This window comes from Pinus tabuliformis, chromosome 6 (assembly GCF_031772625.1).
Source record: "Pinus tabuliformis cultivar Carrire ecotype Pingquan chromosome 6, CPIR1, whole genome shotgun sequence".
In the NCBI taxonomy this organism is placed as follows: domain Eukaryota; kingdom Viridiplantae; phylum Streptophyta; class Pinopsida; order Pinales; family Pinaceae; genus Pinus; species Pinus tabuliformis.
In genome coordinates, this window is record NC_142292.1 from 1,089,906,866 (window position 1) to 1,089,926,720 (window position 19,855).

The 19,855-nt window shown below is 34.3% G+C and overlaps 1 protein-coding gene across 2 annotated transcripts in view; it reads left to right on the top strand.

Moving 5' to 3' along the window:
- LOC149262702 (histone-lysine N-methyltransferase CLF-like) overlaps positions 1-1,192 on the top strand; it is a 287,901-nt gene extending 286,709 nt beyond the window's left edge. For both annotated transcript variants that reach the window (XM_089425080.1, XM_089425082.1), the window contains 3 exons: positions 33-161; positions 394-471; positions 559-1,192. In XM_089425080.1, the coding sequence (XP_089281206.1) occupies positions 33-161; positions 394-471; positions 559-750 (399 nt within the window). In that variant the 3' untranslated portion in view covers positions 751-1,192. The remainder of the gene's footprint in view (positions 1-32; positions 162-393; positions 472-558) is intronic.
- The last annotated feature ends 18,663 nt before the right edge of the window (positions 1,193-19,855 follow it).

Consider the following 19,855-nt stretch of genomic DNA (forward strand, 5'->3'; position numbering starts at 1 on the left):
TCTAAGGCCTTTCATTGAAACGTTCTCCTCAGAACCCTGTTAATAAGCATGATTACCTTGGGGAGTATACTGGTGAGTTGATTTCACATCGAGAAGCTGATAAGCGAGGAAAGATTTATGATCGAGAAGACTCCTCCTTCCTTTTCAACTTGAACGATCAGGCAAGTAACCTATGCTCTAGTATGGATTCTTTGGAAATTGTTATTATGTGCTAGTTCCAACTTGGGGGAAAACTTTTAGTTCCTTTCGCTTCATGATATATGTTAACTGTAAGTGTTTTTCTAATCTTTCAAATCAGGTCTGTTTCAGTTTCCATTTTTCTAGTTTGTTATGGGATTTTTGGAATATAAATTTTATGGTGCACATATGTTTTTCTTATTTGGAAAATTTCAGTACGTTCTTGATGCATACCGGAAGGGGGATAAGTTGAAATTTGCAAATCATTCACCAACTCCAAATTGCTATGCAAAGGTATAATATTGAACCTTATCTTGGACATTCTGTTGCTTTCTAGAGTTTCCTGGATGACTGATTTTGGATGTTATGGTGCTTTGACAGGTGATTATGGTTGCTGGTGATCATAGAGTGGGTATTTTTGCAAAGGAACGCATTGCAGCCGGTGAGGAGCTTTTTTATGATTATCGTTATGAGCCCGATAGGGCACCAGCATGGGCAAGAAAACCTGAAGGTTTGAATCCAAAGAGGGATGAAATATCAACATCTCATCGCCGGGCTCAGAAAGTTGCTTGATAATTCTTTCCAATGATAAGAATCATTGGACCTTATTGTAGAAGAGCATATAAAAATGCCTCGCATTCTTTTCACGAAGGTTATATACCTTTTCAATTGTAACATTCCCCTCTGTGGGTTCATCATTTGAATTTTGTAACTGAATTTTGTAATCTTTTCACCCCTGAATATGGGGATGATTGAATGATATCCTCCATATCACAAGGCACAGAAGAAGTGTTTTGTGTTGGGTTATCTTGGATGTCATACAGGTTCAGATATACAAATTAAAAGGGGTCGCTCTTTTTACGAGCCAATTTAGTTTCATCTCTCGAAGAATACAAAGTTGATTACCTTTTCTTAAACAATTGTCCTTTAGTTTGAAAAACCCCATTTTAGGAGGAACTTTCTTTCCAACTCTGGGACTGAATGGAGTCCATAATTACTTTGATTTGTGATCATTGGCAAAAGGGAATTGGTTTTACAACCTTTTAAACTTCAAATATATTTGCTGGTGATGTGCGCCCTTTTTCATTCTCTTCTGTATTTTGACGTATATATGCTGATGTTAGTAGATGGTCTTTGTCAAGCTATTTATGTATTGCTGTTTAATGTATTTACATGCATGGAGTGATGCTATAGAAAATTTGTTTTGCTCAGGATGTTTTGTTATAATTTTGTCATTTCAAATGCTTGCTTGTCTTCACTCTGTTACAATGACCAATGGGAAAAGTTTTAGTGTGTTTTATTTTCTTTTTCTAAAAGGGCTGTAATTCTGGTCATTCCAATGTTTGATCTTCTCAACATATTGGATAAGCATTAACAATTTTACAATTTTGGTGTCTTTTCTTTCTTTTCACTGCATTGCTAAATGATTTTCTGGAGATGCCAAATACTCTACACCTTGCCTTTTGAAAGGAGAGTAATGTTTCAAGCATCTATGTGCATATCAGGGTCTGCTAAAGATGATGGTGGCATGGCAGGTGTAAGGGATTCACAGGAGAGGGGTTAAATGGATGGCGATTGTTAGAGTCGATTAGCCAGTCTAGAAGGATAATCAAATCACATCATTAGCCAGTGGAGTTGCTGACAGGAGAATGTTGGATGAACTGCCCAGTAGAAGAGGTTCAAGAATGTGGAATTGAATCTTGTGTTTATCTATTATGACTGACGAGGATAAGAGTAGATGTTTGCCCCTATCATTGTATATAATGGGTTTGTCATGCCATTTGAGAGTGGGATTAGGTGAGACTGCATAACCTTGTACATGTCCTAATTTGGAATTACAAATTGTTGTAGATTGGTAGTCGATATATTGGGCATACCACCACCAATTGTGCCATTTGGTATTTAGAGCAAGTTTTAGAGCTTTGGGAGAAATCAGTGAGTGAGAGGAAGGCTTGAAGAAGACATCAAGAGCTTGAAGGATAAGATTGATGAGAAGATGTTGATAGATGAAATTGAATATATCAATGGATATGCTAAGAGGAAGATTATAGGCATGTCAAGAATATAATAAATTAAACAGGTTGAAGAAAGTGGTTGTGAATCGAAAGGGGAAGAAGATGAAGGTTGGCACTAGAGATTTTGTAGGATAACTCCTGAAATTGCTAAAGAGAAAAAGGGCAACGAATATTGGAGTTTATTGCTATGGAGGGAGCTAAAAAGCACAAGTGGAGTGAGATGATAGATTCGCTTGTGAATGATTATATTTTGAGTTCAAAAGAATGAAAGACTTGAAGAGGATGAAGATCTTGAATACCAAGTTTAAGGGATATGCTATTATTCAGTGGTATTTTGTCTAGTGAGATTTGGAAGAGTATGGAGAATATATAGAATTGGACCAAGATGGTAGTGAAGTGTGAAATATATGCATATGCTATTTAGGTATTTACAAAATTAGGAACGAAAGGAGCAAAGTGTAGATGATTTTGGCATGCAGAGGGTGTACCATGTTGATAGCACTTTGTTGTTTCATTGTTTCATTATGATACTTGGTGTGTTGGTTTTTGCCCAGATGTGGTGATATTGTTTTCTATATTCATCATGACTGCACTGAGCATTGGTGTAATTTTGTAATGGATCATAGCACTATTCTTGTTGTTTTCTCAATTGTACCATAGTGGGTCATAATTTCCTTTTAGATGTGTTATCTTTTAAGTCGGGTTGTATTACTAGAAACCTAGGTGTGTAGCATGTCCATATCCCCTAACCATCTTTTACACTTTTCATTGTCCCCAACACTTCCATGCATATTCATCATCTTCCCTCTAATGAAAGCCCAAAACACAATACTCCCGTATAGAAAAGCCTAATCAAAAGTGCTACAAAGCTTCAGGGCATTGTAGATAAAAGTAAAATCCAAATGAAAAGTTTAAGCCATGCTACCTTATAATAAATGTAATATACCAAGTTCCATGCCTAATAATGCATATTAAAAAAATGCTAAATGACTAAAGGAAAATGTAGAGTAAGGGGATAGTAAAAAAATGGTTCAAGGAATGGTAACTCAATGCTAAACTCCCCATAAAAGGTACTCATGTGATTGAATACATAAATCCTAGCTCTTGAAGGTTGGAGACAAACCTATACATCTTATGTGGCTATGAGATTCAATTCATGAAACTCCTCTTTTGCTTATCACAACATTCATCATATTACATACTTCTAACTTAATGTTGGGAAATGCTTTTGGGTCCCAAGAGTTGTCATATATAATGAAGGTTAATGTTGTTTTCATTGTTTTAAACTTAAGAGATAATAATTGTTAAATGGTTTATCGAGAAGTTAAAAGATGTCCTTGATGTTTCACCACCCAATGGCACATATATCAAGACATGACTCATCATTATGGATAAGCATCCTTGAATTTGGATCAATGTTCTTACATTGGGAGTTGCATCTCTACCTTGAGAGTTTTGGGTTTTGTGATGCTTATGGCGTTCTGAGTTCATTAGGCATTGCGATGTTCAACAGGGAGTTGTGATAGATATCCTTGGGCGACATCACTTGCATGGATTATAGAGGTTGTTGCACCTTAGATAGCTTGCTATCACATTTTGAGGAGTATTATATGCAATTGCTCACATAAGAGAGCTCACATGTGCCACATTGTAGTCTATTCCACCATTTTTAGGATGTCGAGTGTAACAAACAAAGTTCATATATGCAGAGGAATGTTGTGATACCAATGTAATGACCAAAGTTCGCATGTGCAACAATATACTCAAAATATTTGATATATCTAAATATCCATGATAGGATAAATATATTTATAGAGAAATGTATAAAATATATGAAGTGATTACAAATTAGGGTGAGGGTTACTTACATACCTAAGCAAGTACCTCTTCAAAAATGGTCATGTCCTTAGAATATGCCTATTCAATATTAATTATTAGTTAATTGATCATTGTTTATGTCTATTATTATTTAAATTATTTGTATTATTTTTTTTATATGTATTTTATCGATAACATTGCTTTTCCTCTTCAAAAAGCTTTGTTCTCAAAACTCATAGCTGACAAGGCATGTCATATGTTCTTTTGTCTTGAGATGTATTTGTATCTTTCACAGTTCTTCAAATTGTCATCTTTGTTGATATATGATGATAAGATCTTTGGAGTGATAAGTAAAATTGTCAAATTGAGAAGGGATTTGACCATCCTAGATCAATATTTTATGGAATCTTGTAGTTATTGGAAACTTGTGATGAATTGTTATCCCCAGATTGAATTGTGCAAACATTAGAGTTCTGCGTAATACAAGTTTGTCGTTTATGCTCTGAGTGATATAGATTCGTAGATTGATTGAGATGTCTATTTTTGTGATTCAGATGTCGATAAGGAGTTCTTCTTGTTTGACCTTCCTTTAACATGTATGTGGTAATTTCCTGACTTACTTTGGGCATTCATGTAGTTGAGTTGGTTATAAAATTTTCATTTGGAATTTTCATCGTTTGAAATGCAACATTTGAATATGTTTTTGCTTCAATTGAATATGTTTAGACTTTCATTGAGTTTCTTTTTCGGGTTTTTTTTTTTTTTTTGATTTATTTATTTCTTGTTCTAACTTTCATTTCTTAGCTTTACATCTTCTGACTTGTGCAAGTAGTTTCTGATTATGTTGCTTCAAACATGAATTTTCCTTGTTTTTGTTGGATATGCTTTTTTCAAGCTGTTTTTGCTTATTGGATATTGTTTCTGGATTTTCTTGAAACATTAGTTTCGAAATATCCTTAAGGTATTTTGATGAAAGCATTATCAATTTTGATTTTGGTGTCATGTCTTGGAATGTGACCATCTTCATTTTGTAAGGGAACAATTTTTTTTGTTTTGTTTTGTTTGTTGTTTTTTTTTTTAATCTGTCTTTAACATGAACTTACTTAATTCCTTGAACGAAGGTAAACTGAAAATTATGTCAACCTCTATCAAACATAGTTACAAAATCGAATTGAGATATGTATTCAATAATCAATTGTCACTTGTAAATCATTAATTTCATATTCGTTTTTGCCAAAAAAATGCTTTATTTTTTTTGCTTATATTTGGCTCTAGAACTAACAACAAATTTGCCATTAATAGTAATTATTCTCGGTGCTTATACTAATAGCGATACTAATTTCTTTTCGTTGGATACACCTCTTTAAAGTAAATAATAAGATAATCTTCTTTCTTTTATTTCTAAATTAGAATCCATTTTTGGTCTTCACATATTTAAGTAGTTTTTTTAAAAGTGTTTTGTTTTTTATAATATTAATAAACTCCTTTCTGCTCCTTTTTTTAATATATACCCTGTACTTTAAACGTTCCGTTAAAAATATATATATTTTTAAATAATATATATATATATATATATATATATATATGCTCGGCTAGTTTCCCTTAGTATTGCTAGCTCTCAAAATTTTTTGTCATATTTATTAATATGGTAAATGGTATACTAATAACGACTATTTTAATTGTCACGTAACTCCACAACGGAAGCTTTTGGAAATGATTTCAGAACCTTCTTGATGAGACGGTAGAACATTGTTATTTCTCTGTCGATTAGTTCAATGGCTACCTTGTCGACAAGTTCAAAGGGTGGTTATTATATGAACAACATTTATGTATTAGCAGTGCAATCAACGACGGATCGAACTCGGTGGCGGAGGCACAAGTGATGTGCAGCCATAGATTGGGTTCCATACATCAGATGGAAAAATTGATAGGTTTGGCGGTTTCTTGGCAAAAATTTGAAATTTGTCGTAGGACGGACGGATGGTGTTGGAATAAGCTCCTGCTAGAACAATCATGCTGCCTGGCAGAACAGGTGAGTGAATTATGTGGCAACAATGGTAGGAAGAGGCAGGCGGAGGATGGTGGTGGTGTAGGATGGCTGCAGATGGTGGCTGGAACATAATTCCTTGTTGCGGCAAAGGTGAAAGGAACAACATCGAGCATATAGAAACGAATGCGTTATCGGGGAAACTATGATCCCTTTGTACGACAACTTGGCTCCACGTCTGTTGTGCGGCGGGGTTGCGACTGGTTTGACTGTTTTGGCAGCTGGACATTCTTTTTTTTGAATATAATTTTTTCATTATTATTTTTTTTGGTCCTTTTTTAAAATTCTTTCTTTTCTCCCCTTTATATATATATATATATATATATATATATATATATATATATTTTTATATTTTAATATATATATTTTTATTTTTTATTTTTTTTAATGTAATTTTTTTAATATAGTTTATTTGGTTTATAATATTTCTTTAAAAATATATATTTTCTCTTTTTTGTGTGTAATTTTTTTTTTTTTTTTGCCAAGGCATGATGGCGAAATGGAGAAACTCTAAAACTTGTGTAGCGATACTTGAATCTTGACAACAACAACATCGACAAAAGTTTTATGGCTATAGACTAGATCAAACTGGCTCTATGCAGTGGTTGAACGACCAGAGGATCAAACAACTCTGATACCAATGTAACGAATAAAGTTTGTACATGCAGAGGAATGCTTTGATACCAATGTAATGAATAAAATTCGTATATGCAACAATATACTTAGAAGATCTGATATATGTAAATATTCATGATAGGACAAATATATTTATATATAAATGTATAAAAAGTATGAGATGATAACAAATGAGGGCGAGTGCGAGGGCGAGGGCCTACTTATATACCTAGGTAGGTACCTCTCCGCAAATGGTCATGTCCTTAAAACATGTCTCTTCAATAATAACTATTAGTTAATTAATCATTGTTTATGCCTATATATATATATATATATATAGATCGACTCGGTATTTGAGATTGTTATGTTAGTTTGAGGAGGCTATTAGAATTCTTTTGACTATTTCCTCCCTCATTTTAGACATATATAGGTCACATAAGCGCCTCATATTTTATTGTATTGTTGACCATATCTCTCTAATTATTTGAGGAGTTAATGGTTATTTATGGAATTTTAGGCTAGATTTATGATTATATTATTTTTTGTATTGAGAAGGTTGTTGGATCTCTTTTCTATACAAGAGAAGCACTACTAATTGTGAACTTTGGCTAGAAACTTTTGGAGAAAACTCTCTACTTTTTGGTTCATGCTATAGATGGTTATTTTAGAGCACTCTATTAGAGATTTTGTCTATGCAATGCTTATGCAAATAGATGGTTGTCAATGACTGATTGTGCATTGAGTTGACGAGTAAGTGCATTCTCTTTACATCTTGTGGTATTTATTTTGAACTATGACTAAGTCATAGTATTTATCAAGCATTGGTTGCATGCTCTCATCTTTCTTTGATAGATCCTCTCTTGACACTATTTGAAAAATTTGAGTTAGGATTTTCCTATGACAATCTTGAATTTTGTCTAGGCCATTGGAATGATTTGATTGGGTTTTAGAGAGTCAAACCTAGCTATCATTTTAGTCTACCTATGAATTTTCAAGGTGAGCGCTGACCCCATATGCCCAATCAATAACTAGTTTAAAATCCATTTTTATTTTTTATTTTTTGTTTAAACAGATCTGAAAATTCTGTAACTTATTAGAAATTGTAGCAAGAAAGGCTAAATTTGACTTGTTCCTTAGTCAAATTTAGTAATGCGATTTTCCACATCAGCAGGATGACTTGGATTGCAATTAGCAAGACCGACATGGCTTTGTCTACTAGTTAACTTGGTCAATTTGAGTTATAGGCTTGGAGTAGAGTGCACACGTAGTGATAGCTAAAATTTAGGAATCCAGTTAAGTTATTTTAAGTTGAACTTAGTTAAGTGAACTCAAGTAATTAGTTGAATCAATTGAAGGTCAGTTGAGTAGTAGAACTATTGTTAACTCAATGATCTCTCAGTTAAACTAGTCAATCAGCTAAAAATAGCCCAGGCATGCATGGAATTCAAATTTCCTAGCTAGAGTGGAGGAAAAGACACATTGTAATTATCAATTATATACTAATTGAGTGTACATGCTTGACAGTGAAGTAGGTGAATCATTCCTTGGGAATCGCACAAGCAAATAGGATGAAATTCCTATCTTTCAGGAGTTAATTTCCTCAAGGATTGCACAAGGAAATATGAGCAAGCTAGGGCCTTGAATTGGCTAAGTGTTGGCCAAAGCAGGACAATCAACATGAGAATATGTTTCCAGTGCAGGGTGTGTGTTGGACACCTAATCCTAAAAGGTTAGTGTGGAATTCGAATGGACAAAAGCAGTCCAAGAGACCTTGGGATCTGAATCCCAAGAGTCACACATTGTACTATAAATGTGTATCTTATGTTAATAAAATATGCACTCACTGATTTATCTTTCACATTGTTTGCTGTCCATGTGTGTTTAACATGGTATCAGAGCGGGCGATCTCCTGGGCTGCTCATATTTGAGTCACTGTTTTCTTGTGGCCTTTTTTGTTGTGTTTTAGTCACCAAACCTATGCCTTGACCATTAATGTTATGTGGATTGTGAATTCTGGGTGCAATCATATTGTTGGTTGAGCTTGAATTGTGAGAGTACTTTATGGGAATACAAAACGTTTGAATGCATCTCTGCGCTAAAACCTTGATGGTCGTGGTATGCCTAGAAAACATGTTACAAATCTTGAATTGAATGTTGTGCTGGTGAATCCAATGAGTTTAAATTTACGCTAGTCAAAATTCTACCAGTGAATTTCATATGTTTTGTGGTTGTTGTTGAATCGCTATTTTAAATCCCTTGGAATCGGCCAAATCGATGGTGCATGTTGGACTGTCCAGTCCCCTTGGGTAATCAAGTCTGAAGGATATACCATGGTAATATTGTTAATTATAAGGAGACACCACATTCCTCTCTCAGCCCACCGTCCTCTGAAACTTCTGCAAATTTGGTATCCACTTGACTTGCTCCCTGTCATAAGCATTTCAAAACACTTCTGTGCTACCGTGTTGTAATGCCCTACTCTACTCGGATACCACCTATATTGCTCTGCATGCCCTATCTTCTGATATATCGTGTTGCAAGGAATTAACATTGTGGGGCATGAACTCATTCTGACAACCAACAAGTAAGCGAGGACTGCGGCATGAGAGGAAAAATATGAAGAGAAACGCTGTGAATAATGTGTAAATATCATGCGATGAAGAAGCATTGATTCTCTGTGTAGTTTAAGGAGGGATCAGAGGCTTGAAAGGTATTATAACGCCATATTTCAACTCCAAGGAATATTTCAAAGATGTAGGGTTGAACATGTGTCTTGCAGGCAGAATAATGACGCAGATGGCCTCGAAAACAACGATTGGCATTCCTTCAACTAGGCCTAGAATTTCGAAAATCTTGAGAGACTAAGAGGACAAACGACAGTTTTCAATAAGGTACTGACATTGAATGAAACCTGGGGGCGAGACATAACAGTTGGGCAAGAGCTAACCAGCCATACATTAGGTATTAAATGCCCTTATGTAGGCTGGCCAGCTATGTATGTCATGGGCGCGCATCATGTGACTCCGGCGAGTACGTTTCCCTTTCCGGCAGCCGATGCGGGACCCACCAAAACCAAAACGCAGCTGACTCCAAAACCAAATACGATATCCGTTTTTTACGTGGCTTCCGTTTTTGGTTCTCGAACAGTTTGTTCCTCGTTGCTGGTTTCGTGGTCGACGGGTTACGAAAGGTTGAGTAGTTAATACTAAAATGATAATTATAACGGAATTAAATATATTCATTCATATATAATTATAACGGAATTAAATATATTCATTCATATATAAAATATATAAAACTGTTGATATAATAAAATTTGATATTAATTATTTTTTAATTATATAAAACTGTTGATATAATAAAATTTGATATTAATTATTTTTTAATTATATATATATATATATAAAATTAGATTTTGTTTTAAAATTATTTTGATTTTAAAATCAAATTTAAAAAATAATTTGTAATTATTTTTGTTATAGATATGGATCATATATCTTATTTGGTATCTGCAAATTAAAGTGCTGAAGAAGTGTTTATTTTTTTAAATATAAATTTTAATTAATATATTAAACATAAATAAAATAATAATATTAAAAATAAAATTTGTAATATTTTTATAGATTTTTAAAATTTAAAATAAAATTAATATTTTTTAATTATAATTTAATTAAATTTTATTTTAAATTTAATTTAATTTTAAAATATAATTTAAAGATAATTTGTAATACAATGTAAGTGGGCCTAATGGTTAAGAGCATGTGTTTCCTCCTAAGAGGCCATAGTTTCAAAACATAAAGATAGAATATGTATACCTTTTACACATATTAGACTGGAATTTAATTAATTTATGTAACTTTATCTAGATATAAAACACATAAATAAAAAGGATATTAAAATCCTTTTTATTTATAAAAATAAAATTCTCATTACAAGGATATTAAAATCCTCCACACAAGTTTATTAAAAAATTTCTCTCAATATTTAATAATAATTAATATTAGATATATTTAATTGTATTATCATTAGTATTTAATATTAGTACCTAAATTTTTCCTACCTCATTACAATTGTATTAATAGTGATAATATTTTATTATTTGATCATCAAAATAACAATGTCTATTAACGGATTAATAAGGTGTTATTTTGATTTTTTTAAGTAAAATTTGGTGATTTAATTTTCGGCAAGATTATAATGTTCTGTTATTTAATTGTATTTTAAATATATAGATAAATCTAAGGCTTTGAAAAAATTTAGAGCATTTAAATGTGTAGACTCCACAATTTAAAATATTTAAATTTGTGTAGACTCCACAACTTAAAACTATCTTCTTTTCAATTTGTAATTAAATTTCAAATCAAATCAATCTTAAAAAATTACACCAAAAAAAATCACCAATTAAACCGCTACAATAAGATTGATATCACTAATAATATAAATAGTATGTCATTAATACAACTCACACCTTCATTAATATCTATGAATATGGATTGTCTATACAAATTTTAGTATTAACTGTATTAATGGCATTTTGAAATTAACACAAAGTAAACTTTAAACTTCAACTTATAATATGTTTTATAATAAATCTAATGTTATAAATCTCTAACTTCCGGTTCAACCATAATTTTAAAATTATACAATACTTCAATGTATTATTTATGTGATTATTTATAAATCTAAGGTTAATTATTTTATATATATATATATATAATTTAATTATTATCATTTTAAATTAAAAAAAACAACGATTTTTAAAAAAAATCAAAAATTATTTGATAATATTAATATTTTATTTATATTTTAACCTTTGTTCCCCAATTTAATATTTATATAAATATCTACCTACTAAAGAGTATAAAATATGATTTATTTATAAGAGTAATAATTACAAATTATCTTTAAATTATATTTTAAAATTAAATTAAATTTAAAATAAAATTTAATTAAATTATAATTAAAAAATATTTATTTTATTTTAAATTTTAAAAAATCTATAAAAATATTACAAATTTTATTTTTAATATTATTATTTTATTTATGTTTAATATATTAATTAAATTTATATTTAAAAAAATAAACACTTCTTCAGCACTTTAATTTGCAGATACCAAATACAATATATGATCCATATCTATAACAAAAATAATTACAAATTATTTTTTAAATTTGATTTTAAAATCAAAATAATTTTAAAACAAAATCTAATTTTATATATATATATATATATATATATATATATATATATATAATTAAAAAATAATTAATATCAAATTTTATTATATCAACAGTTTTATATATTTTATATATGAATGAATATATTTAATTCCGTTATAATTATATATGAATGAATATATTTAATTCCGTTATAATTATCATTTTAGTATTAACTACTCAACCTTTCGTAACCCGTCGACCACGAAACCAGCAACGAGGAACAAACTGTTCGAGAACCAAAAACGGATGCCACGTAAAAAACGGATATCGTATTTGGTTTTGGAGTCAGCTGCGTTTTGGTTTTGGTGGGTCCAGCATCGGCTGCCGGAAAGGGAAACGTACTCGCCGAAGTTACATGATGCGCGCCCATGACATACATAGCTGGCCAGCCTACATAGGGGCATTTAATACCTAATGTATGGCTGGTTAGCTCTTGCCTAACAGTTGCATATGGTACTGACATTCAAGTGACAGTCATACGTTTCATACGTTTATGCACCACCTCTGTCCATAACGCATAACGCATCTGCATTCTCTGACATTCAAATGAGTCATACGTTTCATAAGTTTATGCACCACCTCTGTCCATAACGCATAACGCATCTGCATTCTCTGACATTCAAATGAGTCATACGTTTCATAAGTTTATGCACCACCTCTATCCATAATGCATAACGCATCTGCATTCTCTGACATTCAAGTGACAGTCATACGTTTCATACGTTTGAACGCAATTGGTGGGTGTGACTTTGTTGTTCCAATATGAAATAATGCAGCCACCTCTTGAAATTACTGGCTCCATGGAGGTTTGCCTGTTGCCTTGCATTATAGTTTGCCCTTCTGGTATTTCAAAGCAGCCTTGAAGCGCTTCTTTCTTCGAGCACTTCAATTTTGTCGCGGAGAGACCCCACGGCGCAGAGGCTGGACCGTGAGACCTTTAAATTGTGGATTTCTTCTTCTAAATTCGACGGCGAGCAGGTGGAGTTCTCAGAGGTGAAACCAGTAGGCACCGTCAAGATTGCTTTGACGACTCCGAATATGGAAGAACGATTTCTAATGCAATAACTTGTGGGGATTCTTCGTTCTAGGGCCGAGCTCCCGCAGTAGAATGTCAGTACAGGTGGCTTAAAGCCGGTTTCAGCTCCATGAGAGGACTTCTGACGGCCGAACATCATTTTGAGGGCCGCTTCACCTGCCTTGTACGAGTTCTTCAACACGAGTTGATCCACGTCGGAAGGTTCAGAGAGCAACCGACAGTTTGCATCCACCTCCAGGCTAATACCGCGTTGTCTGTGTTGTCAATATTACGCTGCATCTGTTGTTTATTATACAGTCATATGAATGTTGTAGTTTGAATACTCTCCAAATCGTTGTGCGCACTATGCTCTTCTATCCATGGTTGGTCTCCATGATAGATAGGCACTGCTTGCTAATCCTAGTTTTGCAGCTTATGTTGAGAAGTATGCACAAGACAAAGACGCTTTCTTTGCTGGCTATGCGGAAGCTCACCTGAAGCTTTCTGAACTTGGGTTTGCTAATGTGTAGATTCATACCATGCTCTTGAAAAGGAGACTCGGATTTTGCCTTTTTTGAAGTCTCAGGCATAGAAGGTATCAATTCACTTTCAAGATCGACCATTGCCACTTCCGCCAGAGGAAATGATGTACACTTCTGCAATTGGGACTATTGGGCACAAAACCTGCTGGAAATAATTACACAGGTCCAAGGCCAGAACCGTTCACTAATACAAGGTGACTATATGATGCAACAAGCTTAGACAATTTTTGGTAACCAATATGTTGAACATCAAGAAATTTTCCTGTACGCTCTTCAAATATTCGATGCAGAGTAGATATCAAGAAACCCTGTGAGAATTAAACAGTGAATACCATTTGATGTATATATTTCCTAAAGTCATCCGCTGAGGCTTTTAGCCTTAATCTTGGATGCATTGCTGTCGACTGTAGTACATTTCAAAACTTTGAATCTTAGGTGGTGCATGGGGGTCACTGATCTTGGAGTTAAGCTTGTTGTTGTGAAATGTAAAGAGTTACGTAATCTTGATCTCTCTTACTCACAGAGACTTGATGTTTCAAAGTGTCAGAATGTTAGCTGCACAAGAATAATTTCCATTGCAAGAGGCATCCTGTACTGCTGTTGTAGATGAAAGTTCTTCTGGTTTGTTGATCATAAAGATCTTCCTTTTTAGTTGTAAGCTTTTTTTGACATCAAGCTCACCAGTTTTATTTCCAACAATTCTCTTTGCTACCAGTGGTTTTTTTAACTGCACTTGCAAGAGGTGGAGGTGGAAGACCTACTTAAGCATTAGAAGGAACTGCTTGAGAGACATTGTTGCCACTTGATAAGCCCTTACAATATCTTGTAGTAAGAGTACAATATTATTTTTCTGTTGCTGTTGCCTCAGTTGTGTTTTTTAAGTGACATTGAAGAAGAATGGCCAGACTTGAAGATGCATTAAAGTTATTGAATATCCTAATTCATTCCACTGTTGATGAGATGGTCAAAGTTAACAAAGAAACTCTCTTTGACATCCAAACCTCTCTGCAAACTGCACATGAGAATATTGAGTTTTTGCAGCTTGAAACAAAGCTACAGCAGGAAGAATTACACCAGTGGAGTCATCATTCTGAACCTGTTTCTGTTCAGAACAATGAAGCAGACTCCCATAAACAGCAAGTCAATAATGTTACAGTTCATTCAGATAAAGCAGCAGCTGTACATGCAGATGCAGAAACCAAGACTGCACTTCCCAAGCCCATCATCAGACCTTGGGAACAGCTTGTCCACAACAAGCACAAAACTGGTCTTGGATATGACAAGGACTTGTCCTTTCATATTCCAGACTATGCCAAGCCCATTCAATTTCAGAGTGCTGGATTCATTGATGACAGTTCACCTGCTCCTCATGACAGTTCAGCTTCAGCTGTTCCAGACTCTGCCCCTCTTCCACAGCAACAACAACAACAACAACAGATCGTGAAATGCCAACACTGTGACCGAGTTGGCCATCTGAAAGATCACTGTTTTGATCTTCATCCATGTGAGCACTGTCATAAAACCAGTCATTCTTCACACAGATGCTTCAGAAACAAACGTCCTGCAAGAACAAAGATTCATCTTGGATGGATCGCTTCTTGGCAATGGGCATCAACAGCCAAGAAGATATTCCAAACACATGTCAGAACTTGTTCCAGAATATTGAACAGTCTTGCAGTTGAGTTTTCTCCATCTTCTCACCTTGTATCTGACAGGGGGGGAAATGATGGTCATCTACAAGCTTCAAAGTCACATCAAGCGAGCCTGAGCCACAACCTGCCACACCAGTTTCAGAGTTGCAGCCAGAGACAAAGATGCCCGTGATCACAGATTGAGAACACTTCCTCTAGCAGAAGACACCAGCTTCTTGCCAGTTTTGGAAGAGTTCCAGGAATTGTATTAAGCATTCCAGAGTTGTTGGTTATCCTTAAACCATCACAGGTTGAGACTTCCCTTTTCAGGTTGAAGTTTTACCTTTTATACGGGGTGAGACCTCCCTTTTATGGTTGAAGGTTTCCCTCTTTAAAACAATAGGATCACTTCCTCTAGCAGAAAACTTCAGTTTCTTGCCAGTTTTGGAAGAGTTCCGGGAACTGCACTAAGCGTTCCAGTGTTGGTGGTCATCCTTAAACCACCTCCCTTTTTACCAACATTTCATAGAGCACATTCAGCCTAGTGCTGCCATGCATTTTTTGCACATGTTGTATTACAGCTCTCTTCTTGGACTCATACATAACCCTTCGGATTAAGGGGGGGAATGTTGGACACCTAATCCTAAAGGGTTAGTGTGGAATTCGAATGGACAAAAGCAGTCCAAGAGACCTTGGGATCTGAATCCCAAGAGTCACACATTGTACTATAAATGTGTATCTTATGTTAATAAAATATGCACTCACTGATTTATCTTTCACATTGTTTGTTGTCCATGTGTGTTTAACAGTGTGCTTCAAGATCAAAGCAAGACATTGTAATAGTTTCTCATTCTTATCTAATTAATGAAAAGCAATGGAGTTTTTCCCATTTGGGTTCGGATGTAAATCATTGTGTTCTTGTGGTTTAATAGTTGTATGTCATTGCATGTGTTTTTAAATTGTGATTTCTATTCCGCAAAATAGTAGAGGAAATTTGTAATCTCTTGATTTCAGTTTGATTTCATCAGTAGTAGCATTTTTTTTATTAATTTCTACACAATTTACGCATTAGATTGGTATATTTTTATAGTTTCAAACCTATAGCTCACTTTTCTTGAAATTCTATCTTGTTGCCCCTTCATTTCTGCATTTAATTAAGGTAAATAATTCATATGTTGTGGTTGTTATATACATTTAAATATCAAATTAGTAAGTGGCTTTGATTTTCGGGTTTACTTTTTGTTTTAGTCTTAGACCACTATAATTTCATATATGTTTTTAGTGTTGAAGCATACTATTGTATTTTACTTTTTGTGGTTCAATTCAATTATATCTTAAACAAGCTTTAGAGCATCATTGATTGAATTTCAAAAATGGAATTTGTGGGAGTTAGAATATACATATAAACACTTATAAATCCTCAAACTTTCTTAATCAAACCATTAACTCAAAACATGAATTAATCTTAATTAGTTGACTAGATATTTAAATCTCATATATTTCAATGTCGATTTTAATGGGGTAGTGATTTAGGTAGCCTTAGGCTTGGTTTTCTTTGCTCTAAGGAGCTTATTTGCTGCTATGGAAACATCCCTTGTTTTTCATTTGTTCCAACCTCAAAGGAGGGGAACAATTGTCTAGGCGATAATGACGACTCTTTTGAGTTACAATATTAATACCCTGTGAGGGCTTTGGACTAGGGGGTGCAAGTTTGTGTGATAATATTTGTGTCTTTGTTGGAGATAAAGTCCATTCCTTGGTTATTAGATTTTCTATGCTTCAACATATTGTATGGTAAGAATCAAAGGCTTGTTTAGTTTACCCATTTGGTGATTCCATGGGAAGAAAATCCAAGTGTGCGTACTCTACAAGGAGTTCCACCCAAATATGTTTCCCTAGATGCTTTGATTTGGATAGCCTATAGGACAACGAAGAAGAATTCTCAATCTTCATTGAATAATAATCTCAAAATCCTAGAGGATATTAAAAAAAAATTTAGCCATAATTCAAGAGTAATCAAAATGGCTACTCAATCATGGAGGCATACAAGGCCTACTATATGACTAGGATTTTTGGATTCCCTCATAACATGCTTGATAAGTATGATCTATAGCTCCCAAATTTTTAGGCAATAATGTCATCATAACTAAAGGGCACATAGACAATTTCATTGATGATTTTGGTGTACAACGTCTTCTAGATAAAGATGAAGATGTTGTCCTAAAAGATTTTGCAATATCTTTAATGGAAGACGCTAAGGCTTGTTATAGGAGTTTATTGTAATATCTCAATTTGACCTTGTGAATATTGTAACTATTTTATTTTTAAAGTTAATTAAAAAAATGATGAAGTTTGAGGGAGAAAGATCGTATAAAAGGGCTATGTTACCACAAGAGGGGAAAGGTGAGGCACTTGTTACCCACCAAATTGGGTAACCCCATAGGAGAAGATTTTTTCTCATACCCTGGATAGCTAGCCAATCAACAACCCTAAACATTTGCTCATTGATGATAATATGCTAGTTTGTTTGCCATCTACACCTATCACACACCTTTCACCATTTGAAATTCCTCTTGGATGAAAGTGGGCTACCATTCAACAGGTACCGTGACCATTTTGCAATCAGGTCCTTTTGCTTAATGTTTTGGGCATTTAGTATGGATAAATGGGTGATTTGGATGATTGACTAATCTTGATTGTAAACTTGTTTTCTCACTTTACCAAGGGGATTAATCTTTGGCCCTAGTCCAATGGGACATCCCCTAAGGCCTTAGGGTCATTTGAGGGGCACTACTTGGGAAACTCGGATTGAAGTAGCGTGCTCATTATACTTTTACATTAACACTTTCCATGTCAAATTATTTCCTTTGATATAATCTCCATCCTTTGGGTTAATTGTCATTGGTTCATCGGGATTTGACACTCACATATCCACATCCTTGAGTTGAGCTGAGAAACATTTTCCTGAAGGTTGATATAACTAAAAGAACGAAAAAACATAAGATGACTACAATGGAAGAAAAAGGAAAATCAAAATGTAAAAGATGGTTGGGACATAAGTGAGTGTGTGGGAAAAATCCTAGCATGAGCTCCACCTTGCTCATTATCCATCACCTAGTTTTTGAGCACTTGATGCTCCATCTCATCAAAATGAACCCTTGCATATCCATGCCCTAGTGAGTGAGAAGATACTTCATCTTAATGGGTAAAGCAAATCTTACAACATAAAGAGAAAGTTTTGATCCTTGAACTATGACACAATTAAAAAGCATTATAAAAAAGAAGTAAAAGGCACACCAGAGGAGTGGAAAAATAAAGTTGATAGAGGTAAATCATGCCTTCACTGTTGCTCCCTCTATTACATCTATACACTTAGGATGTGGACTCTCATTAGCTGGTCCCTTAACCAAGAAGTCCTCTCCTCCATTGCCACCTATTTTCACCAACACCTATGGATTGAAAGGTTGTCTTTAGGAATGCCACCTCCTCTTGGGGGATGTAAACACCTAATAAAGTTGACTACTTAGCCACCCCTATAAAGGTAGGGAACACATTTACAGGACTTGGTCTAGTTAGATATTTGAAGGCGATCCAGGTTTGAAGTATTGATATGCCCTTAACATTGAAGTATGGTCCACTTAGATGCATTTATGGTCTTAGTCTCTAATAAATGGTTACATTCACTTGAGTTTGAGATGGTTTTTCCAAGAGGTCCAAAGCAATTGAGGTCTTGAGGGGACCCTACTCCACATGATGCCCAATCCATATTATACTCCCAGAGAGCATGCTGATATGGAAGATGCAACATTGCCCCTTTATAGTAGAGCATTGAGCACTTTGCTGATCTAAGTAGTTGATGGATGCCCTAGAGCACCCCTAGATGCCAGAATGCTGAGGTTATTTTTCTTGGTGTGGAGAATTCTTGATTATGTACTAGTGGAACCAAGATGGCCTTGTCACTACTTGATGGACATGCCTTGATCCAGAGCCCAAATGAGGATGGTCATCTCCCAGGATGATTGATGAGGGCTTGTTACATCTAATGGAACCCAAACACTGGAGAGAGAGAGAGCATCACGTTTTCTACTTGGAACCCATAGAGATGGCGCACGACACACAATTGGATATTAGACACAAGGAGATGCTTTGAGGCTTGATTTTGAAGACTTTTCCTCAAATAGAGGATGATCATGATGCTTGGAGACCTTTGTATCCCTTCTACTACATTGATGGAGCATTTTGAGCCCTATAAGGGCATGGCATCATCCATTTTAGAGGTTAGTGACTCATGCATGTGGATTTTTATTGAGATATTTTGTTGTTGAGCTAGTGGGTTGACTTGTAACCCAATTTTATATTATGTCTACTCAAAAATCAAACTTGTGTAGGGGATTTTAGTTAATTATTTGTGGTGATAGACCTCATATAAGTAGAGGATCACCTATCTCTTTTGTTCACATAACTTGGGTGGAATTGGCCCTCTCATAAAGAGACTCGACTTTGCTGTTTGTACTTCACTACTTATGGAGATGAGATCTTATGTGGATTTTGGCTATTGGAGACTAAATTTTTTTGTGGAGACATCATTTTGGGATTGAAATAAGGCACATTCTTGGATATACTGTGAGAATTTTTATTGAATATCTTTTATGGTTATTGCATGTAATGGAATATTTCTATGGTTTCTTTTTTCCTTATCTAAATGCATATGTTTACATGAAATGTTGGTAATTGTTGCGTGCTTTAATATTGTATCTTTGAACTCTATAGAAAAC